Source organism: Aedes aegypti, chromosome 2 (genome assembly GCF_002204515.2).
Source record: "Aedes aegypti strain LVP_AGWG chromosome 2, AaegL5.0 Primary Assembly, whole genome shotgun sequence".
NCBI lineage: Eukaryota > Metazoa > Arthropoda > Insecta > Diptera > Culicidae > Aedes > Aedes aegypti.
Window position 1 is genome coordinate 196,387,916 of NC_035108.1, and position 26,167 is coordinate 196,414,082.

A 26,167-nucleotide genomic window follows, 5' to 3' on the forward strand; every position below is an offset into this window, starting at 1 on the left:
AGAAACATGCCAGTTTGTTATTTTGTGGGAGATGGACTGACTACATAAAGTCAGATCCAGCACTTCCTGTCGTATGGCGTTTTCATATGTAGGCTTGTCACCTGTGTTACATATGTCTATGTTGTTTGAGGATAGAAACTGTAAAAGGTACTCACCTCGAGGATTTATATTTGTACTTCCCCATACAGTGTGATGCGCATTCGCGTCACATCCGATGACAAGGGGAATGTTTTTTGTTTCACAGTAAGAGGTTAGCGCAGCAATCTCTGGAGGAGGAACATCTTCCGCGTCGCCTGGAAAATAAGCCGAGACCATGACGATATCAGCCTTCCCTCTAGCGGTAGGAACCTCCACCCTGACTGCTACGATGTCGCGTTTAATGAATTCTGTAATTGGAAAGCATTTAGTGTCATTGCGTATTAGAATAGCTGCTCTTGGAGAGAGCTGGCTGTCATCATATACCAACTTGCATGAGTTTACATGAATACCCTGTATTCGAGATTGGTTGACCCATGGCTCCTGGATAAGAGCCACAGTGAACAGTTCTTTTGTGAATCTCCGGCAAAGCACATCCGTTGCGCTTCGAGCATGATGGAGATTCACTTGAATGATCTTAGTCATTTTTAGGTGTGCCGCAGTTTCCAGGACGGAGGTCGTCCTTCTTTGGATGCTGCGGATCATCTTGTATTTGTTTTGGATGATGTTTCGGGTGTTCGTGTTTGTCAATCTTCTTCCCTAGACCAGCCTTTTTTGTCTCTGTAGTCAAATTCAATCTTTTACCAGATCCACTGCTCTTAGATGGCACCAATCTGCCACCGCTAGAGCTAGGAGTTTGGTTGGAGCTTGAATCTTTAGAGACAGGCAGACTGGCCTTTTTAATGAGGTTTGATTGTGGGTTTTTGCTAGAGGCTGCCTTAGATTTCTCTTGGGGCACCCTATTAGTTGAATTTTCGTTCGACTGAGTGGTTTTGCCCTTTATTTTTCTCAGCTGTATTTCGCCAAAGCGATAGTTGAGGATAAAGTTGGATTTTGTTAGGTTCGCCATAGACGGCCCATCAACCGTAAATATCCACTCGACATGGATATCGTTTGGTGTGCTTCTTTGGAGAATACGCCAACTAGAGGTTGTGATCTTGTTTTGACTCTCGATGAGCGTTTTTATGCGCTCATCACAGTATTTTGCACTTTGTGGAAAGAACGCACGAATTGGTTCTGGACGCTGAATTTTCTCCTCGTCCATTGCTTCCAACTCGGCACCTTCCCAAGGGATGAGTGAAGGAGTTATTTCTTTTACCCAGTCTGCAGTCTCGAGATCCTTGCAGACAAGAACCATGTATCCAGACTTGTAGAGCAGGTTGCAGAATTTTGGTTTCATCGGCTCATTACGCTGTTTCTCCACTTTTAGCAGCAGGGCCTCCTGAAGAGCATCAAGCTGAGTCGTGGAAAGATGGGATGTGGGAAAGTGTTTCGGAACAACTCCGACCTTCCTACGATTGGTCATGTCACTGTAGCTATGACCAGCCGTTTGGTTTTCTCCACTATTTTGGTGACCGTCACTTGACTGCTGAGCCATTGGGCCATCGTGGTTGGATTGCTCAGCTCGATCTCTGGGATCCAGGCGTTTCTTGGTTCGTTTCTGCTTGGGGACGTCCTCACTGGTAGCCGAGTTGTCTAGGTCCGTCCTGCCACGTTTAGAGGAAGCTAGCTCATCTTTGCCCTTCCCAAGTTGAATGAGGGCTTCAGATCGACTCACGCCGCTCTGCATCAGTGCTTTAAACTTCTTCCTTTGTCCTCTCGTGAGGTTTATTTTTGTCGTCTGTTGGTCATTCGCGTTGTTCGGATGACATGAAGGATCCGTTTTGGATTCAGATCCTGATGGTTGAGATTCTGGGATGTTGATGATAACATTTATACCATCGTTATTATCGTCGTCCATGTCCAGTTGGGTGTCCGGATGCGGATGGTTTGTTGATTTTTTGTTGCTTACTTCGGTTGCATCGGTAAGCATATCCTCCTGTGAACTTGCGAGTAACTGCTCTTCGGTTAGCTCAGTATTGCTCTGCACGTCCTCCACTACCATTGGCTCCGACTGAGAGAGGCAGTCGACACCTTCAAGATTGTTGTTGTTTTGATTTGTACTCATATTTGTTCCCACGAGTCGCTGGGGAATAACGGTCCGCTGCATCATTGCCCCGCCATAATGCAGTAAGAGCTACATGCTGGAGAGTTCGCCCTGGTGCTCTCCAGGCTCCGTTAGCGATTGAGCATATTTTAAACCCCCTCAACCATTCATCCATCAGCACGGGTCGCATCACACCTTGGGATTGGGGTTACCTGATTAGTAGATTTTTACTACAGGATCAGGCAATCCGTAGTGTTATTCTTAGCCAGTTGAGACAACCACTACCGACACTACACGGCTATCTAGGCTGCTTGGAAAAGAAGATAACATTGAATATTAACTTCTATGGACGACCAAGCAGCCGGTAGCGAAAACCTTGATATTTTTAACGAATTATAACTGTCCAAAGCACTAAGTGCAATTCCCTTCCGAAAATACAAATTGCTGCACCGAACAGCTCTTATGTCTATATCATCGATAAAAATCAAGTTAATGATGGTCTGATATGTATCACCAAAATTAAATTTTAAGCGAAATTTCGCTGCGGTTCTCACGCTTTTCATCCTGTGATTGGATGAAGCTGGCCTATAATCACATTTGCGCCACGTGGAGCTCGATGATAAGCATCGTCGCTATGGAAATTCCTCGTGGGAATTGTAAATTAATCCTCCTGTTGTCGATGTTGCTGTGACTGCTACTTACTAGCGTTGTTCGTGGTGGAGCTTTATCATCATCGCATCTCGCCAGCAGTTGGGAGGTCATAAACCATTCCTACCGACTATAACGCTTGCCAGTAGCCTTTAGCTTTAATCTATGAACCGCAACGAATCAGCAGGCAGCAACTATATGTCAAAGAACCGATTCAAGCTCCACTTTAAATGTATATGCACATTGCACATGATGACCACCAAGCTTCCATACTTGTGTGAATATGCACTGCTTTTCCGCAACTACATACCAGGGCTGGTAACAACTCTCTTTTTAGAGCTTTAGTCACTATTTTAATGCAAGTCTCTAAAAATAATATAGGGAAAGTGTACCAGTTATGGCTATAGTGGTTCCCTATTTGGCCATATGTGTTTTCTCGAAAACTTTCACATTTTGAATATTTTTGAATGTTTTAACATTCATTTGATATCAACTACTAAAACCCACAGAAAGTATGGCGTATGGCGAAATAGGGAACCAATATGTCCATAATTGGTACACCTAAACTATATTCAATGGATGGTTTTCAAAGTATTTTTTTAATCAAAATTGTTTTAAGTCATTTTACATAACCTTTTCTGCTTACCGTGAAACCTGGTTAAACATTCTATACGGTTCAGAAACTTTTTGCGATTTTTCCACAGGTTCTTCCGAAATTTCTTGAGGGACAGTTTCAGGAACTTTTGAAGTGGTTTCTACACAGATTTCTTATGGAATATCTTCAAGGACCCGTTCTGGGATCAATCTAGTAATTCTCCAGCTCACCCAGGAATTCGCTCAGAAATTACTACAGATTTTTTTTCAAGGAACTTTCAGAGAAATTTCTCCAAAATTTGTTCCAGAAAACCATGAGCACTCCAACGCTTCTACCTCTAGTAGTTTCCACAAAAATTAATTTAAAAAAAATCCATAGACTATCCCAGAATTTCCTCCAGAGATTTTTCCACTAGCTCTTCAACCCAGTTCTGTAGTTGTATCTCAGGGATATTTCGTAACATTCCAACAGGAGTTCTTGCAAAAGACCCCACAAAGGTTTATTTCAAAATTTGTGAAAAATTCGTTTAGGAATTTTTCCATGAACCCTACAAGAGTTCCTACTGAAGTACCTACGCCGATTTTTTCAGTTATTTTCTCATCCAATTGTATACGTATTTCTAGCTCAATTCAAAGCAAATGTTATAAATGTCATGGCGTTTCGAATGCTGTTCAAGAGACTTTTACTTCAAATATGATAGTAATCGATTGAAATTTGCAAATGCTACCGCTTTTTGTTGGTTTTAGACGTGGGAATTGTGATTTTGGTTCGAATTTTTTAGTTTTGCAAAAAACACTACTATTACTGGTATAATACAATCAACTCTGTAATTTTTTAAGTAGTGTGTTTCTTTCTGCAAACATAAGTTTTTGTCTGGTATAAAATATGCCTGCCATGAAAGTATCGATATTTTGTTTTTCAGTCAGCGAACTTTGCCCCCCACGGGCTTCAAAAAATTCTATTGGTATCCCCTAATCATTCTATGCAGGGACTACTCCAGCAATTCTTCAAAAAAAAAAAGTAAAATGTACATTGGTTCTACAAAAGTTCAGTTTAAGTTTCACATCAGTAAGTACTACAATAGCTTTTGAAGTTTTTACCCCTACCATTTCTTCGTAAATTTGTTTGGGGAATCCGTTTTATGTTTTTTAGTTAAACCTTCATTGATTTTACAAAAATTCAATTAAGGTTTCACATTACTAAATATTGCATATTTATTCAAGTATTTACACCTATCATTCGTTTACAAATTTGTACAGGGATTCTGTTCTGTTCTTCTAGGAATACAGAAAATCCTGTAGCATATTACTCAGGGCTGCGATTTTTTTTATTTTTCAACAATTATTATCTTAGCAGTTTATTTATGAAATACTCCAATACTTTCTCAACAATCCAGGTGTTTGTTTCAGAGATCCATGCAGGAATTCATCAAAACATTCGAAGAAGTAGTACCAAAGATTACTTAAGGTTTTGCTTTATAAATTCCACCCGGATTTGTTTCTCCAATAATTTCTCATGGCCTCAATAAAAACTTCAGAGGAAATACTAGACAAAATTTATTGAAGAATCACTGAAAAAGTTCCTGGTGAATATAGAACCATCGTAAGAAATTTCGGAAAATATTTTTGGAGGAAATCCTAGTGGAATCTTTGTAGTAGTTTCCGTGGTTATCCTTAGAAAAAAACTTCAGGTAGAATTTTCGATGTAACACTCGGGATCTGGGTCATTTAACCGAATGCCGTTTGACCGACAAATTACACTAATAGGAAGCTATTGAGAGCATTTAAGAAACTATTAAGAACATTGAGGATAACATATGATGAATATTAAGCAGCAAATAATCACCATTACCATAAGCATTGCTTATGATTTTTAAACGCATAATTCCAAACTAAAAACGGGGGAAAGCCATGAATTTGAAATGACCGGGAAAAATACGGGAAATTGTAGAACATACCCGAGAAAACACACTATGAGTGAGACTATAGAATTTTGCTAAGAAATGCATAAGTTGCTAGATTGTGACAGATTTATAGTATGTTTTCTTCCAAATCCTTTAAAAAATTCTTTTTCAGATTTTTCTTCCAATTTTTACTGATTTCTTTTAAGCTGCTTTGTGATTTTCTAGTTGGCCATATTGAGCACTTTTAAAGGAGATCTTATGAAACATTTTCGAAACCAAAGGTTCTTGAATTTCTGTTAAGATTAATGGCAAATTTTTGATGAGTCTTTGCAGGAATCCCAACGAAAATCGTTGATCGGTTACTTGGAAGTTCTTTGGAAAACCACTGAGAAAGTACTAAGTGGATTGCCATTAAGATATTTTCTATGAGCCCTGACTATTTTTTGGGATTACTTCGGATTATTTGGATTACTAACTTGACTAATCTGTGGTCTATTACAATAACCTTAAGAGGTCCCTGATGAGATTTTGTATATATTTCAGCAGATTCGCAGCGAATTCTTCCTACCATTAGTGCATTTCTTGTGGGATGCTTGAATGTACGGCGGTGGATGAAGAGCAGTTGCCTTTAGTTTTAAAAACTTCAAAGTCCTTCAGGCATTCTCAAACAAGTTTTTTTTTCAATTCTTGAAGAAATTTCTGGCAAAATCTAATGGATTTCTGAGACGATGCTTGTTTGGTTAGCACGGTGCTCCGATTACCATTATTATCAAATAAAATATACCATCCAAACGGCAGTCGGCTGTTCATTCCCAACATTATTCTGCACCTCTGGATCGAATTTGAAAAAAAATCCTTAGTCAGAATTTTGAGTTACGCCCTTTTGAAGTTTATATGATAGAAATCACATGACGTATGTCACTTTAATTTGTTTAAACAAACAGATTATAATAACATTTTGTAATTTTATTTTTTATTTGTTATTAGATAATGAAAAATACTTTTTTCTAAAATTTATCAAGACCGACATTTGAAAAGGGCCAATGCTATGTTTAGTTATTACTAATCAGCCAATACACAGAAATTATATCTACCAACCTAACGCCTGATAGTGATTTTTGGAATTTATCTTCAGCACTCAAATATGAATGAATAATTCTTGGACAGGATACTTAGATACTTACGCCCTTTTGAAGTGTATGGAAAGAATATTGCATGATAAATTCCGTTCCATCTGTAATCAACGGTTAGGTGCATACATAATTATAACACCTTTGCGGTTGTTCATATTTCATTCAGGAGGTCGCGAAATCCAACTTTGGGAAACGCTGATCTAGATTAAGGTAAAAAGAGTAGAATTTTTTTACATATTTTCAAAATGTCTACGAATTTTATATGAATTCTCGTGGTTGCACGGTACTTTCCGTATTTTTGTTCTTTTGAATGAAAATAAATACTAGTAGGTTATTAGTAGCTTGTAAACAAAGGCCTAAGTGTAACTTCAGCAAACTTTCAGTTTTGACAATACATAAAAAATTGCATACAAATCTCTTGTACATGTCTTTTTATTTTACAATAATTTGTTTATATCTGTTTGTCCAAACTCTTGGAAATTGAAATCCTGTTTGACTTACAGTACTTTATGAATTTCATTGTAATTTTTCTATAAATAGCTTCGATCATAGTTCGTGTCATTTGACGTTTTCATAAGAAAAAAAAACTTGAAGTTGCAAATGGTTTGATTCTGTATCAATGGCACTGTTCTGTTTTACTTCAATTTTAATATCAAAAAGCAAGCAGACGATGAATTTCAAATAACCTTCTAAGAGTTATTGATTACATTCAAATGATCTTCTACTCTGTTTAATTCAATATTTATGGTACTGCGATCAATGACATTACTAATATTTTCCAATATTTGACAGTCAAATTTCAATTTCAATTTCAATTGTATCTAAAAAATATGAACTCTCGGAACCATTATGTCATCCGGTTATAAATTTATAGACATCCGGGAAAAATCCGGGAATCGAAAAACTGATTTTGAATGGACAACCTGTAATTATTATAAGGAGTCACTTGACATAACTTCCCTACTTCGAAAGAATACACCCTTCTTTGATTTTTGGGGCACACTTCTGAACCATACACTTTATCACTTTTTGGCAAACAAAAAATTAATCGCTAGTTCATGATACGGCCAAATGATACACGGCCAAACGACTTATTCGGCCAGATGGCATTCGACCATACGACGTTTGGTTGAATGGCTAGATACCCGATATCGACCCATAGAACCTCAATAAAAGCAAAAAACATGGTTACTATGATGGTGCCCTCAAACAGCTTTCCAGAGAATATCTGTTACATGAGTCGATGGTCCCTGTAATATCGACTCATAGAGGTTTTATTGTATATCTTAATCTAAATTCTTGGAAGAATTCCTCAGGAAGTTCGTCAAAGAATCACTAAATCGAATTCTGAAAAAAAAAACTTCAAAATAATATCTGCAGAAATTTTTTTGACAAACACTTGAATTAGTTTCTCATGGAATGCTCTGTCAAATTCATTAAAAAACATGTGGAAATTCGGGTATTACTTGTTCAAATGCCACAAAAATATAAACCCTTAGAAATATTCTTAGTGAAATGGCGCTACCAGCCCTGACTTACGAATCAGGGAAAGCCTAGACCATGGGAAGAAAGTAAGATGTGGTTCAGTTGGTAAACCACAGCAATCTCTCTCTCCATGGGGAATATGACAACTCTGAAACTGTTTGTTGTTCTACAATGTCCCATGGCTGATACTGGTTGGTACCGTGTCCCAAGTGGTTCACACTGCAACGCACTCCAGATTCGGAACTCAAAGCATACTGCTAAAACTGCAGTCCCGTAGACTCAGCTTCCCTGGGCTGTGGAGAAACAATAACGATGCCCTCTCTGCTGATGGGCCAATGGCTCTGTTTGGATGGAAATAATTTATTTATTGTACCACTTTGTTTTTATTTTCTGCCTCACTTGTCGTCGTGGTTCTGCTCGCTGGCCAGTCTTTTGCCTTTCGAAACGAAGCCCTCTTCGCTAGATTGATGATGATTACGCTTATCTGTTAAGTGTGATGGAAAGTGATGAGGGGAGAGCGAATGAGTGTGATTCGAATCAATGAGTTTGTTTGAGTTGAGTTTTACTTGGGGAGTGCATCTAAATTAGTGTGCTGTTTGCTTGGCTTAGGGTTGAGTATAACTTTCTGGTTAATGCGGAGATGTGGCTCTCGTAACGCCGGTTCTTCGAGCTTTGAATAATAAGAAGGTTTGGATTGATATGGGTACATGTTTTGAATAAAAAATCAGAACAGTTATTTGCTTCCAGAACTACATGAACCTAATTCTGTTTCATCCGGACTTATTATTTTTTCCTCCACTCTCTTGTAGTGTCCGGAGGGAAGAACCGGCATATATAAAGTTAGTGGCTCAATCAGCCGAATTGCAACAGGAGCAATTCTAGCGCAACTTCATCGCTCGAAACACTTTACAAGACTGACGTGTCATTCGTCTCTTCCCGTTTGCTTAGGTTTTCCTTGTTACTCAAACTATATGCCCTTCTGCTTAGTTTTTATCTTCTCTAGTACCCCTCTCAATCCCTACATTCTCCTCCTGATCTACTCTTATAATAATAAGATCGTTTCTTCTATTATTTTTCAATGGAAATTTAAATTTATATTATCTTTCATTCATCTTTTGCTTTCCTTGTGTTCTTTCATGCTAAAGATAACATACATATTTTCCAAAAATGTTAGAACATTTTGTTCTAACATCATCATCATCATCTTCCACATCATCATTCCTCATTCCTCATTACTCGCTTCTCACTCCTGATTATTTTTTCCTTATTCCTCATTCCTCACACTGCATTCCTCACACTTCATTCCTCATTTCTCACTCCTCACTTATCAGTCCTCACACTTTATTCTTCATTTCTCACTCCTTACTTCTCATTCCTCATTCCTCACTCCTCATCCTTCATCTATCATTCCTCATTTATTACTCCTCATTCCTCATTCTTCACTCTTCATTCCTCACTTCTCACTCCTTATTTCTTACCTCTCACTCTTCATACCTCATTCCTCTTTCTTCACTTCCTTCCTCATTCGTTATTACTTATCCCTCACTCCTCACTCCTCACTCCTCATTCCTCATTCCTTATAACATACTCCTTACTCCTCATTTCTCACTCGTCATTTTTCACTCCCCATTCCTAACTCCTCAATCTACAGACTCATTCTATTCCTCATTCCTTATGCTTCACTCCTCATTCCTCACCTCTCACTCTTCTCACTCCTCGTTCTTCACTCTTCATTCATCATTCTTCTTCAATCATTCCTTATTTCTTACTCCTCTTTCACTCACTCCTCGTTGCTCATTTCTTATTCCTCATTGCTAACTCTTCACTCCTTATTGCTAACTCTTCACTCCTCATTCCTCACTTTTCATCATCTCTCATTTCTCAATCCTCATTCTTCACTCCTCTTTCCTCAATTCTTACTCCTCACTTCCCATTTCTTCTTCCTCACTTCTTACTCCTCATTTCTCATTCGTCATTCCTTACTCATCATTCCTTATTCCTTACTCTTCATTCCTCATTCCTCACTTATCACTCTTTATACCTCATTCCTCATTCTTCACTCTTCATTCCTCACTTCGCACTCCTCATTTCTAACCTCTCACTCCTCATTTCTAACCTCTCACTCTTCATACCTCATTCCTCTTACTTCACTTCCTTCCTCATTCGTTATTACTTACTCCTCACTCCTCATTCCTCATTTCTTATAACTCCTTACTCATCATTCCTCACTCCTCATTTTTCACTGCCCATTCCTAACTCCTCAATCATAATATTCCTCATTCCTCATGCTTCATTCCTCATTCCTTACATCTCACTCTTCAACCCTCACTCTTCGTTCTTCACTCTTCACTCATCATTCTTCTTTAATCATTCCTTATTTCTTACTCCTCTTTCCTCGTTCTTCACTCCTCACTATTCGTTATTCACTCCTCACTCTTCGTTGCTCATTTATCATTCCTCATTGCTAACTCTTCACTCCTCATTCCTCACTTTTCATTCATAATTTCTCATTTCTCATTCCTCATTCTTCACTCCTCTTCCCTCAATTCTTACTCCTCACTTCCCATTTCTTCTTCCTCACTTCTCACTCCTCATTTTTCATTCGTCATTCCTTACTCTTCATTCCTCATTCCTCACTTATCACTCTTCATATCTCACTCCTCATTCCTCATTCTTCATTCCTCACTTCTCACTCCTCATTTCTCACCTCTCACTCTTCATACCTCATTCCTCTTTCTTCACTTCCTTCCTCATTCGTTATTACTTACTCCTCACTCCTCATTCCTTATAACATACTCCTTACTGCTCATACCTCACTCCTCATTTTTCACTCCCCATTCCTAACTCCTCAATCTACAGAGTCATTCTATTCCTCATTCCTCATGCTTTACTCCTCATTCCTCACATCTCACTGTTCATCCCTCACTCCTCGTTCTTCACTCTTCACTCCTCATTCTTCTTTAATCATTCCTTATTTCTTACTCCTCTTTCCTCGTTCTACACTTCTCACTCCTCGTTGCTCATTTCTTACTCCTCATTGCTAACTCTTCACTACTCATTCCTTAGTTTCCATTCATCGTCTCTCATTTCTCATTCCTCATTCTTCAATCCTCTTTCCTCATTCTTACTCCTCACCTCCCATTTCTCCTTCCTCACTTCTCACTCCTCATTTCTCATTCGTTATTCCTTACTCATCATTCCTTATTCCTCATTCCTCACTTATCACTCTTCATACCTCACTCCTCATTCCCCATTAGTAGTAAGTAATGAGAGAATGAAAAATGTTTCATTCCTCATTTCCCATTCATTCCTACTTCTCACTACTCTTTCCACATACCTTACTTCTCAATTCTCACTCCCCACTTCTCACTCCTCATTTCTCATTCTTTATTCCTTACTCATCAATCCTCATTCTTCACTTTTCATTCCTCATTCCTCCCTTCTCACTCTTCAATTCTCACTTATCACTCCTCATTTCTCATTCCTCACTCATCATTCCGCATACCTTATTCCTCCCTTCTCACTCTTCAATCCTCACTCCTCATTCCTCATACCTAACTCCTCATTTCTCATTACTTACACCTCAGTCCTCACTCCTCATTCCTCACTCTTCATTCTTTATTCTTCACTCCTCACTTGTCATTACTCACCCCCCATTCCTTATTCCTCACTCCTAATTCCTTATTTCTCATCTCTCAGTCCTCATTCTTCACTAGTTTTTACTCACTTCTCACATCTTATTCCTCTCTTATCATTCCTCACTCTTCATTTCTCATTTCTTGCTCCTCATTCCATATTCGTCACTCTTAATAGATTTACCCTCTCGGGGGAATTACTTTACCCTCTCGGGGGTGTTACTTTACCCTCTCGGGGGAATTACTTTACCCTCTCGGGGGAATTGCTTTACCCTCTCGGGGGAATTACTTTACCCTCTCGGGGAAATTACTTTACCCTCTCGGGGGAATTACTTTACCCTCTCGGGGGAATTGCTTTACCCTCTCGGGGGAATTACTTTACCCTCTCGGGGGTGTTACTTTACCCTCTCGGAGGAATTGATTTACCCTCTCAGGAGAATTCATGCATTGCCTTGACGTATTTCACTGTCGCTGTCACAATACTGTTTTATGATTATGTTCCAAGTTAGTTATTTACATTACGCTGTATCGTTCATAAACATAAAATGAAGTAAAATCTTATCGAACATTTAAATTCACTCAAGCAACAAAACATATTTTAAAATACTTTTATCGTAACTCCATCACAGCAATCTAGCATAAAATCAACAATTAACACATGTCTTCCGTTTAGTGCCGAAAATATGACGACTCACCCTGAACGAAAATAAACAGCAATCAGCATCGACTCAAGTTCTGTCTTCCGTTCCAGGCCGAGGCTTCAAATGTTTGGGAGCGCACAATACACTTACCAACTGTGCCATTGTAGTGTCCGGAGGGAGGAACCGGCATATACAAAGTTAGTGGCTCAATCAGCCGAATTGCAACAGGAGCAATTCTAGCGCAACTTCATCGCTCGAAACACTTTACAAGACTGACGTGTCATTCGTCTCTTCCCGTTTGCTTAGGTTTTCCTTGTTACTCAAACTATATGCCCTTCTGCTTAGTTTTTATCTTCTCTAGTACCCCTCTCAATCCCTACATCTCTTATATCGCAACTGGGATAGAGATAGGTTTCTTGCAGCTTAGCGTTTGATGAGAAATACCGCAGTCATTAGCTGAAAGTCAGCGCCTGCTGGATATCATTTTTTTACATTTTTACAAGGGAAAAATCTGCAGACTGACCCTTAGACGATAACAGGAAACCACCTTCTGTAGCATCTTGGTCGGCACGCTATAGGCTCTGCTATTCCAGCATAATCTGAGTTGCAGCCATAAAGGTTGTTCCCGTTAAAACTGCAACACTCGCAAAAAGTCTCAACTTTTTTGATTTTAATGTAAAATGATTCAAATTTTGAGCAACTTTAGTTTTGTATGTAGTGTTTCCATCATGTAAATTTAATTGAAAAATGCTAATAAAGCGTAGTGTGTTGTTTTTTCATTCCGTTGTATATTCCTGTGGGAGGAGCAACGGAAACTAGATCAATCGTGTCCGGTTTGCGTTGTTCGAGTGCGAAAAGATACTCGTGTTCAGTCGATGATGGATTACCAAATGGTGAGCTCGTTTCATGTTTATGATAACACATTTTTATCCTTGCAACATTACGTTTCTGTAATTTTCAAACAAGCTTTGGATGAATCGTCACTACAAGTGTCGACATAAACCCTTATTCCTGTTCCTGTTTCGTCATGACTAAAATAACCTTTGTACAGTTCGACATTATGAATATCGACACACTTTCTTAATTTTCTACCAATATATTTTCATTGCGAGACAAAAATGAAAACTAGTTTAAAGTAAGAGTCGTTATCCATGAATCGCATCACCGACCAAAGGTGACTTCCAGATCTTTTTCCTCCCTCACTAATCAACACTCTTTCTGTGATGATTGTGAAGATGCAATTAGGTATTCTCGGTCTCGGGAAGCAACTATCATTACACACTAATATTCCTCCCCCATCCATTGATCTATAATATGAGATCTGCTAAAATGTTTACTTAGACAATAAACGGAAAGTCCCATCCATTATTAATTTGGATCGAAGTGCAATTCTTATTAGTTCCGATCAATTACGGAGTAGATGGAGGATACCAAATTCATATTCGATTGCCAATCAAGTAAATTTGGGTTTGAATTGGATTTGGATTGGATTTGGATTGGATTTGGATTGGATTTGGATTGGATTTGGATTGGATTTGGATTGGATTTGGATTGGATTTGGATTGGATTTGGATTGGATTTGGATTGGATTTGGATTGGATTTGGATTGGATTTGGATTGGATTTGGATTGGATTTGGATTGGATTTGGATTGGATTTGGATTGGATTTGGATTGGATTTGGATTGGATTTGGATTGGATTTGGATTGGATTTGGATTGGATTTGGATTGGATTTGGATTGGATTGGATTTGGATTGGATTTGGATTGGATTTGGATTGGATTTGGATTGGATTTGGATTGGATTTGGATTGGATTTGGATTGGATTTGGATTGGATTTGGATTGGATTTGGATTGGATTTGGATTGGATTTGGATTGGATTTGGATTGGATTTGGATTGGATTTGGATTGGATTTGGATTGGATTTGGATTGGATTTGGATTGGATTTGGATTAAAATTTAATTTGGATTGGATTCGATTTTGTATTGGATATTTGGCTCTGGATTGGATTTTGGGTAGGATTTAGATTTAATTTGATTTGGATTGGGTTATTTTTATATTTGATTTGAATTGGATTTTTATTGAAATTGGATTGGATCTAGGATAGATTTAAATTTGATTTGGAGTGTATTGAATTTGAATTAGATTTGAATAGGATAAAATTCAATTTGAACTTAGATTATATATTTGAATTGGTTTTTGATTGGATTTAAATTGTAGTTAAATGGATTTTAGGTTAAATTTGGTTTGGCATTTCAAGAGCACACATAATAATGTTGAGTATGTAGGTTTGAACTTCCACGTATGTAACGTGACTGAAGTTAGCTTTAAATGTTTGTCATTAAAACCATAAACCCAAAAGCCCTGCTGCATCATTTCTATGCAAACATCAAACACTATTTCAGAGAACCTTCCTGATCAATGCTTCATTGTAACACATTGACGACACAAATTAAAACAAAAGCTGTGGGCGCGTGAAATATAATTCCACCGAACAATGAGAGCGTGACACGACACGACGACACAGGTCTCGCGGTTTTGTGTGCTTTGATCACATATTAAATGAAAAGCAACGCACATTAATTTATTTCAGGTTTTGATATTCAAATCCACGCGGCGACTGATTATGATGGGGGATATACCTACCTCTATCTGGTTGTTAGTGCAGTCGATATAAAAAAGCAATGCGGAGCATGAATTTCAATTTGCCTAAATAGTAACACAATTTAGTGGAGCACACAAAACAAGTATCGGTAATCCACAGTTAGCGGTTTTTGGGATCCGGTTGAATAAATTTAATTTAAATATGCAGTGCACAAAACTTCCACCGTTTCCCTTAAGTAATGCGCCATTTCTTCAATGTTAACATTGCGCTGCCACCGTTCGGAAGTTGGAAACCGCCTATTCTATAACCTTTTTAATTGTTGTTACCCATTTTCTCAATGCTCTGTTTCACTTCCCCACCTTCTAATTGCAGGTTTTAACGGCGTTGTTAAAATTGAAGCAACTTGGCTTGATTCACGCCGATTTGAAGCCCGAAAACATCATGTTGGTCGACCCGGTTAGGCAACCGTACAGGTGAGAGTCGGCACTTCCGTGTTACGGGAGCGCGCGGTGATGCCCTAATGAAATACTATATCCGTTCTAATTTTCTTCTTCTTTCTTTCTGCTTGTCCGTTCTACTTTCGTTTCGCTCGGAACAAACAAATGTAGGGTAAAGGTGATCGATTTTGGTTCGGCGTCTCACGTCAGCAAAACGGTGTGCAATACGTACCTGCAGTCGCGCTACTATCGGGCGCCGGAAATTATCCTCGGGTTGCCGTTCTGCGAGGCCATCGACATGTGGTCGCTGGGATGTGTCGTGGCGGAGCTGTTTCTCGGGTGGCCCCTGTACCCCGGTTCCTCTGAATATGATCAAATCAGGTAATACGCTAGAATCGCTGAAATAAAGAATAATCTTCTAATTTCAAATTCAACATCAACAGGTACATATCGCAGACACAGGGTCTCCCAACCGAACACATGCTGAATAGCGCCAGTAAAACGGCCAAATTTTTCTACCGGGATGTCGATTCCACCTATCCTTTCTGGCGGTTGAAGACACCGGAAGAGCACGAGGCGGAAACCAACAACAAAAGCAAGGAGGCTCGAAAGTACATCTTCAACTGTCTGGATGATATCGGGCAGGTGAATGTGCCAACCGACATTGAAGGTGGCCAGTTGCTAGCAGAAAAGACTGACCGACGGGAGTTCATCGATCTGTTGAAGCGGATGCTGACGATCGATCAAGAACGGAGGATAACACCGGGTGAAGCGCTGAATCATCCGTTCACAACGTTGGCACATCTGGTAGACTACGCCCACTGCAACAACGTTAAAGCGTCCGTCCAGATGATGGAGGTGTGCCGAAGGACGGACTCAATGATTCACACGTACGTATTTCTGAAACACATCTCTCTGGAATAAACCTCCTAAATTGTGTTGTACCAACGCACATACCACCCTGCGTTACTGTTGGCGTCTAAAATGTTTGTGTTTTATGTTTGCTCTCTTCCTAACATTTCTAGTTACAATTTAAGCGTTCAGCCGACGACGGCCACCCTGGTGACAAACTTCGTACCGAATGCCACCGAGAACATGACCATCACGTTCAACAATCAGGTGCAGAGGATCGTGCGGGAGCGTGGACCAACCTACGACAACCATCTGTATCAGATCTATCGGGGTCGGAATGTCGGTGGTCAGTACAGTAACGGACGGCCGGATGCTTTCCAGCATCAGTTGGTGTCTAGCATTCTGTGTCCTCCAGGGTATCAAACGATGCCAAGTCCGACAAAGCACGTCGTTGTTGGGGGCACCTCGATGCAACCTCCACTGCAGGTTCCGCCACAGCAGTACGTCAATGTTCCTGTTCCTGTGTCGATGGTCGAACCGTCATCCGGCCAGCGGATGCTGCTGACCAATGCGGTTCAACCGAACGTTGCCTGGCCGCAGAGTGGGCGCCAGGTGGCAATTGTGCCATCGTGGTCACAGCAAACCGGACCGCACTCGCTGATCGTCGACTCGGCGCCGTTTCTCAACGTGGAGGAGATCTACCCGAAGCCACATCTCAACATACAAACGCGGCATCCCGAGCCGAAGAAGGAATCACCGGTGCACCATCTTGTGTAAGCATTTTTCAATTTTTTATGCATAACTAGGGTAAACAGGTATAATACGCCCCCACCTAACGAAAAATTGCTCTGTTGCAGTGGAAAATGGATTACCTCTATTGTTATTGGAGTCAAAGTGTTGTTGACTTAGTTGGTCATGCTCTGCATGCAACTTTCTCTTGCCAGGTAACTTCTAAAAAGAGTACAAGACGTTTTCTGTAAATGGTCCAAATCTTGACGTTTCAAAACAAACCGGGCAATATGCCCCTCCCGTAGAAAAAGTTCCGCAGCGCTGTAGAAATGTTTTCAAGGAGAATTCCATCACTTGCTAAGCTTAAAAGGGTCTATTAGCAGTCTTCTTCCGGTAAAAGTTTATGTAATAAGTACAATAGTAAAGGATGGGCTTCATTTACAACGAGGCTTCCCTATCGGACCCAAAATGTTACGCCAAAAAGCTAATTTTCGATATTTTTGGTATTTCTATTGATTGTTCATACTTCACAAAGATCTTATATGTGCAATATCAGTTTTTCGCGGATATTCAAGGTGTGTAATCATATTTACGTGTCAAATAAGCCTTAATCTCTAGAAAATGAAGCGGGGCGTATTGCCCGGTTGGGGCGCATTATACCAATTTACCCTAATTGATATATACCAATGCTTTTTTAGGGCAGGGGATTTCAAATGTATCTTTGATAGGTTATATATGTGTGATCTATAATCCATTCATTTTATATGAAACAAACAAGATTCAATTCTACATCTCAAAAACTCGAGTGTTACACGAGGAATCTTCCATTAGAAACCTGATTATTCTAGTAGCAACTTTCTGCTCTGCTAGGAAGCAGGAGTTATATAAAATATGCTAGAGATACAGAGAACTTTATTTATTTATTTATTTATTTCACTTCGTCTTCAGCATTGCTGTACAGACTGTATTGGTCTTTATTTAATGTAATAATCTTATTCTAACTTTAAACTTATTTCTACACACATCAAAGTCAATAACATCAACATTTAACAAATTAAAGCATCTTTCCATCGGGTGATTTTGTCCAAATACCGTACGATGTCTTGCGGTCCAGAACAACGAAAGTGGGCGGGATCTCCGAGTCGGAACGAAAAAGTTCGCTTGTCGCAGAAGATCAGGGCAATCAATCCGATTCGTCAAGACATCGAAAGCAAACATTCTTTGGAGAAACACACGATGTGTTCGCAAAGGCTCAAGCTTGATTAGTTCACAGCTGTTCTCGTAAGGAGGCATTTTCGAGAGGAAATTGATAACTGCTAAGGCATGATTGGTATTTCAGTGGGTTTTACTAGAAAACTGTGGATTCCGGAGAGAAGCTAGTTTTTCAAGATAAATTATAAATAATATGAGGATTCTATGAACAGAGCAAACTCTTCTGTCCTGGAAGGAAGTGGAGAGTTTTTCATCATTGATTGAGAATTTATGGGAAAAACTGTATCATTATTTTCGAAAAAATAACGTTAAGCCCTGACCAAAATTACAAGGGTTGACGGTAAAGTGCGTCATAACATGTTTAATAAAGTATAATCAGTCTGTTTCCAAAGATCACTTCGAGAAATACTCCAGGAATTCTCCCACGAATTCTTCGTCCAGTTTCTTAAGGAAACAATCCAAAAGTTGTTTCTGGATTTCTCCAAAGTACTTACAAGACACGGGTCTACCCCGTCTGGTATAATGCCACATGGCATTTAGCATGAAAGTCGTTTCGCATAATTGCCATTCGATGTTATAGACGAAACATTGAATTTGATCAAATTCGTGCCATTGAACAAATGGGTGTTGAGAAATTGCTCGTGATCGTAACTAATATCTTATTAATTTCTTTACGGATTGCCATTTTGTCCGGGATATTATAGCGCATTTTCAAGAAAAAAAAAAATATATCCAACGCCTAAGATACAGTGACCGACGGAAAAAAAGATCATTTCGCCGTTTTTCATACAAAATGGCCAAGTTTGGAAACTTGGATCTTGACTCCTAGAGCTCCGATTGATCTGAAATTTCTAACGCCACTAGGAAATATCTTGAAGTATGTGCCATAAACAAACTCACACCATATTGAACGAAATGTCAGGATTATGGTTTTGATATATATTTTGAAAAGAGGGGCCGTAGCAGTATACGTGCAGCAATTCAGCAAGACAAAACTGAGGGTCGTGGGTTCGAATCCCACCGGTCAAGGATCTTTTCGGGTTGGAAATTTTCTCGACTTCCCAGGGCATAGAGTATCTTCGTACCTGCCACACGATATACGCATGCAAAAATGGTCATTGGCATAGTAAGCTCTCAGTTAATAACTGTGGAAGTGCTCATAAGAACACTAAGCTGAGAAGCAGGCTCTGTCCTAGTGGGGACGTAACGCCAGAAAAGAAAGAAGAAGATATATTTTGAAAAGTGAATTTTACAGAAAAAAAATTATTCTACCACTTGTTTCTCTTGTTATATCAAACATTTTTACCAAAGGGTATATTGCTCTAAATCCTTTCGTTTCAAATATAACTCAGAATGACAAATTTAGCCTTTTTACAAACTAGGGGCATTTGCTATAACTTTAAAGTGGGTGATCAACATGCTGTGAATTTTTCACTGCACAAATTTCAAATTATTTCCTAGTTGCGGTAAAAATTTCAGCTCAATCGGAGCTCTAAGAGCCAAGAACCATTTGTCATTTTGTTTGGAAAACGGTAAGATGATCATTTTTATTTTCGCCGGTCGCCTTTGTTATTTGAAAAGAAGGAACATGATTTTTTATGATGCATCTATTAGTCCCGGATACTACTGTATCACTGCAGTACCTTTCTTTTCAAATTACATATGCCAAACGGCCTTCCTTAGCCGAGTGGTTAGAGTCCGCGGCTACAAAGCAATACCATGCTAAGGTGTCTGGGTTCGATTCCCGGTCGGCCCAGGATCATTTCGTAATGGAAGTTTCTTTGACTTTCTTGGGTTTAGAGTATCATCGTACCTGCCACACGATATACAAATGTGAAAATGGAAACTTTGGCAAAGAAAGCTCTCAGTTAATAACTGTGGAAGTGCTCACAAGAACATTAAGCTGAAAAGCAGGCTCTGTACCAGTGAACACGTAATGCAGAGAAAAAGAAGAATGCCAAACGGGGTAGACCCTTCCAACAGTATTTCCGGATATTCCTTCAATAATTTCTCCTGTGGTTTATCCTGATTTTCCCCTAAGTATTTGTTTATAAATTTATTCGCGATTTCCTTCAAATGTTGGTATTTTTTTCAAGAATATTTCTTTATAAATCCATCAAAGGGATTTCCTAAGGTATCATACCAGGGACTCCCTTTTAGAGTTTATTTTTGAGATTAAAAGGATTTTCCAAATGATTTTTGTAAGAGGAAGAATTGCTATATAATTTGAGTAAGGAATCTTCTAAGAATATTGCTGTTTGCGTTTGAGGTGCAAATCCAGTCTAACTGAGCTTCAAACGCGATAACACAAAGTAACCAAAGGATACTTAGCAACCATGCTCCATATTACCGCCAACCTAACAAAAAAACCAATCGTAGACTTCGCCTTCCTTGTTGAAAAATCTTACCGCGTTTGGTGTTCCCGCATTTGATATTTGCATTTCAAACGCACACAGCAATATATAGAATCTCAATGAAAGCAAATTATTAGATTCGACTGGTGCAGTTTTTTGGAAAAAAGTGTCTATAGTTGGTTTATTCTGCACATCAAAGCCCAAGCAGAAGATGAAGATGCATCTTCTTCTTCTTCTTCTGGCGTTTCGTCCCAACTGGTATAAAGCCTGCTTCTCAGATTAGTGTTCTTATGAGCACTTCCACAGTTATTAATAACTGAGAGCTTTCCTTGCCGATTGACCATTTTTGCATGTGTATATCGTGTGGCAGGTACGAAGATACTCTATCCCAGTATTCAGCTTGAGCCGCTGTCTGGTTTTCTAGAATTGTGCTCTTGAGGGTTTGAGTTTTGGCTTCGTTTCATCTTCACCAGAAAAAATGGGGAACGGACGTTTTAAAAAATCTTGCTGCTATTTTTCTCGTGCTTGTCAGTTTTTGATTCGGCTGAAATAAAAAAGTTATGGCTGGTTATAGCTTAAATCGTTAGCAAGGTGTTTTAAGTGTATAATTTTGTTCGAAACGTGGAGTGGTAGAGCTGTTTTCGGAACAGAAATGTGTTGTAGTGTGCCAAACGTCCGAAGCTTCGCTGTTCGTGGGAAAACAAATAGGTACCCTTAGTTAGGGTTACCATATTTGCTCTTACTGAAAAGAGTACATTTTTTCAACTCTGTAAAAGAGTACTTAAGAGTACACTTAGCCTAGCTTGAAAAATTTTAAATGCACTACTATTTAATAATTTCGACATTTTCTTGCAAAAAAAAAGTTTGATTCTTAAGGACCAAACGCAATGATAGCAGAACGGCAACGGAAAGCGGAACCGGTTCCCCAGCATGAAACACATCGTCCTGACTGAGCTGTCAACGAACGGAAGTGAACCAAGTCTGAGTCGACAAACATTGCTATAGTTCATGCTGGCGAACCGGTTCCGCTTTCCGTTGCCGTTCCACTATCATTGCGTTTGGGCCTTTAATCACAGCCACTTTTCATACATTTCAATTAAAATTAAGTTTTTCAGGGAGACACTACTCTCAACTTTTCATCAAATATTTTACAAAATTTAACTCTTATTTTTCTCATGCTATATTTTCTTACTATATTGAACATTGACTCTAGATGAATCGATTTTGTCAATTATTTGAATTATATTTACGATACCAAGAGTCGTTAGATTTTTTAAAATAATATTGTCTTTCAAATGAGGTTTGTTGTAAAAATTCTTAAGAAAATGTAGAACAATTTGAGTTTGTGAAGGAACCGAAAGAACTGAGAAGAGTGAAACGTGGATTATAAAGAACCTCAAGCATTGTCTTCGATTTAAGTTTTATTAAGGACTTTTTAAAACATTATGAAGCTTAGAAACTTGATTGATTTAATAGTTTACTCTTTATGATTCTCATACTACACTTCAAACTGAAACCTTTTCATTCTCACATCTTTGTTCATACAAAATTGCATCGCCAAAACAAAGTTTCTATAAAAAAAAAGTTTGATAAAAAAAAAGTTGCTTCAATAAGATTGAATAAGGTCCTAAAGCCCTGTCCCTATTTTAGTGCCAAACGCTTAAGTTTAGGCCAATAACACATGTTTACTCAATTTTCTAATGTTTTCCGTTGGTTTGAGCCCAAAAAACATTTTTTTGAATTTTGTCACACCCCTTGGCTTAAACTCAAATTTTGGGTGTATTTTGTTTTCCGTGTCCCTTCCGAAATGTCAGATAGGAACAACCCCAGTGGTCGAACTAAAACCCCTGTGGTGTTTTTGTCGACTAAGCGAACGTCAAACATGATCTTAAGTGTCAAGGTTCATTTATGGACCCAATTTTTAAATTAAAGTTTAAACATGATATAGCCGTTATTTGAGCGGAAAAAATTGCTAAAGAAGTTGCAGTAAGGTGCTCTTTCGTGTTATTGAATAAAAACAAGATTTCATTAAACATTTTAGGACCCAATTGATCGAAACAAAATGATTTTGAATTTTGGTTGATTTTTTTAATTGAAAATAATTAGTAAATTGATTGTGTGACAGTTTTTGTCGAAAATCGGTGAATTATCTGTATTATCATTGAAAAAGGTTTCTTCAACAAGTTATTCGATTTGACGATTATCGTCAGTACTAACTGAAAAAGAGTACACTTGAGCCCGTTTATCAAAAAAGAATAGCACACAAATTTTTAAGGCAAAAAAGAGTACTTGTACTCTAAAAAGAGTACGTCTGGTAACCCTACCCTTAGTGGAACCGGAAACGTCGGCATAACCAAGTGATATCTAGTTGGAGTATTTGGTGAGTTTGTTCCATATTATTATTCGGGATTCAGTTGCAATTGTAATAGTTGCAATTTTGGTAGCTACCACCGGAATGATTCGATTTTTGTTGTTTCTTTTTGTGATGTGTATCGTCGGTTCACGGAATCTAGAGGTCCACTCCTGAAGTAGTGTTTCGTCATTCGATTCTGTTGCTTCTCCTACGGGGAGCAGGAGATGGAATCCTGTTCGGTTTCGTTTTATACGGATAAGAATAAGCATCGCGTAGTTCGTCAGTAGTGTTTGGTTTTTCGATTCGGGCGAAAGACAAAGTCAGTGATCAGTCGGTCGCTTGTCACAAAGTTGGCCATGCATAAAGGCTTTTTTTTCTTGGGCCGTTCGGTTTTTACGTTTTGGACAGTGTTTTGTTCCGAGACTCGTCAGCATGTGCGTATTTCTTTATTTTTATTTTTTTCGTTTGATTCCGATGACCTTGGAGGGATCGGCTCTGCTTTTTACAGAGCAGAATGTCACTGCCACCAAACAAGTTCTTAATTTATTTTTGAAAACAATATTGTTCATACTGTAAATACAGCATTGTTTCTTTCTTTTGATTGCCGGCATTCAAAAGTTTAAATTCAAAACAATTAAATATTAAATTCTCCGGGTCCATCGCCAGCTTCAAGCGAATCCTACCTCTCCCAACCCCTAACTCCATCCCAGACAACCTGAAATCGCATGAAAGTTCACGTTACAACTCGTTTATTCATACTAATTACATCAAACCCGCAAAACACCGTGGATAAACTCGTCAGATTGATGAGTTTCCTCGCATAAAAGACTTTTTTTCTGAGTTCATTTGTACATTTTGTTTCGTCTCGTACACTCGTACAAGTCGAATCAATCCGTAGCAGCTGTCAAATCAACATTTGTTATCATAAGTTAAGTCGCATAACATCGCAGGTTAATTCGGTAGAATATTTATTCACTCGCAATGTATGTTATTATTCATCACATAATATATGCACGCATATCGCCTCCACTTTTGTACGTAGAAGGCTTTTTCGCGACATCTTATAAGTGAATTTTTGCACATACAAAGCCTCCAGGTGATTTCGTTATACGTAGCACTTATGAGGGTGTGGAAAAAGTAGGCGACGAAACATAAAGAAGCATCGTCATCGTCACTCAACCAACCTCGGATGAGGAGGATATCGAGATATGGAGAGATAAATCGTATGCAGAATGAAGGGACCGAAGAAATCATCGACATTGGGAGAGATATCGAGATGTAGAACATCGAGATGTGGAGTGTCGACTGTATATACATACATACAGAAGTGTTTTGTCCGCATCTCTGTGATTACACGTCTAATTGAAACTCTCTATACCTCATTTAAAAAGGAACTTCTTAGGTATTTAAATAAAAAAAAAGAATTTTGTTTCGAAAATTACAATGATTTTTCTGATTTTATTTTTTGAAACATGTTCCATCTTCTAATAAAATATTTGTTACATCCTAGAGATTCGGGTGTCCGAGACACATATTCGTGTATTGAAACACACAGGTGTAAACAAAATAACAAATTAAAGGTAACTTTATTAACGTATAAAATTACATGATAAGACGCGACACTTAGACAGCACGACGGTTACAATACTTATATCTATCATTTGCTTTTGTGCATCTATCGATAGCAGATACAACTGATATGGATGAGCGAGCAGAGTGGAGAGAGAATGGGACGATGTCCAGTGGTTCTCAACAATGTAAACAAAATTCAAAAAATGTTTTTATCAGAATAGCTACAAAGTTCGATTAACTAATTGCGTTTCGAATCAGCCAGAGAGAGTTCTAATTAGACTTGTAGCCATCGAGTACATATTACAATTGATGGCATTTCATACGTTTTGTGGGTAGTATAGATGAAATAGATTTTTTTTAATTACGTCAAATTTGCTTTATTATTGCATTTTTGTGATCCCCGGGAAATTACAGTTTAATTCCAATTTTCCGGTAAGCTTAACCCGGGAAAATCAGAAACCTTTTTTTCAACGTATCTCTGACATAATTCCTGATGAAATACTAAAGGTATCCGTGAAAGCGTCGCTTCTGAAACATCATGGCATTCACTTTTTTGTGACTTAGTCACTATTTTTGATCAGGTCACTGAAAGGTCACTATAACCCAGGGGGGGTATACGCAACGAGATGCGCCTACCGTTCATGTTTTATGGGTGTATTCGTTTGGCTCACAACGCTGCTAGGCATCCTGCTGTTTGAGTGTTGAAATCCATCAGCATTTGCTGCCTGGCATGACCCGCGTTCGAACTGTGCTGTTTGGGTCGGCCCGCGTGAGAGATGATGCTGTTTGGGACGGCCCGCCCGAGAGATGATTGTTAGGCGAGCTTTGTTTGTAGTTGACAGCCGTACACCCACCCTGCTATAACCACCTTTTTTAAACTGTCACTAAAGACACTATTTTTGAGACCTGAGATTGAAAAAAAACTATACTTTGGATAAGCTTTCCAAATTAAAATAGCAAATTAGTAATGTTTCCTAGATTTTTTTCTTCTGATTTCAAAATCAAAAAATAGAAAAAGAAACGAATTGTTCGGATAATAAAATGAGATAAAAATTGAATTGTTTATATTTTCTTGTTTGGAACATGTGAAAAATTATAGTGACATTTTTGAAAAAAAAAGTATAAAATAGGTAATCAGAAACCATTTTGGGGCTGCATTTTCTAACCGAGATATTTGTACTACATTTAACTGAAATTCAAGACGTATTTTTGAGAGATTTACTGAACGAATTACCAGCAGAAGTTCTTGAGCAATCGGTTTTTGTCTTCATTTAAGGATTCAAGTGTTTTTTAACTGACGTTAGTTCAACACTTAACGGAAGTTCTAGAGCAATCTTCTACAAGAAAGTCAAAAGGAATCTCCGACCCATTTTTTTATCTGGAAATCTTAACAGAACTATTTTATAAGATATGTTTTAAGCTTCTTTCCAATTCCCACTAAACATTGAAGGAATTTGAGAGAAAGTGTTCCAAATATTTTATCTCAAAGCATGGTACCATTGGATATCATTGGAAATTACTTCAGCAATTTCGCAATGCGCCAGACAGAAACTTAACAATAAGAACCTCGTGGGATGTCTTGCTAAGTTTTTTAATGTTGAATATTGCCATAATCCCCTAGAAGCTCTAAAATTCATCAACGAATTTCAAGTATTCTACCAAAACTTATTCCACTTAAACTATTTTAGCATTTTTCTCACAGTCAGTGTAAATCAAAACTGAAGGCTATGACATGTAGTTTTTTTTTCGCATGAAATTACTTGTAGAAGTCAAGTTAACTTGTTTGAAAAGAAATAGAATTTTTTTATCACACTCAAAATTTATTTTACCCAAAATATTACGAAAACCTCTATTTTTCAGACCCGTTTGCCTGTAACCCGTTCGCCTGTT

General features: G+C 38.5%; 1 protein-coding gene across 10 annotated transcripts in view; it reads left to right on the top strand.

The window, feature by feature from the left end:
* LOC5578843 (homeodomain-interacting protein kinase 2) overlaps positions 1–26,167 on the top strand; it is a 312,570-nt gene that overhangs the window by 275,424 nt on the left and 10,979 nt on the right. For all 10 annotated transcript variants that reach the window (XM_021843605.1, XM_021843610.1, XM_021843613.1 and 7 more), the window contains 4 exons: positions 15,141–15,241; positions 15,377–15,586; positions 15,649–16,095; positions 16,231–16,830. In XM_021843605.1, the coding sequence (XP_021699297.1) occupies positions 15,141–15,241; positions 15,377–15,586; positions 15,649–16,095; positions 16,231–16,830 (1,358 nt within the window). The remainder of the gene's footprint in view (positions 1–15,140; positions 15,242–15,376; positions 15,587–15,648; positions 16,096–16,230; positions 16,831–26,167) is intronic.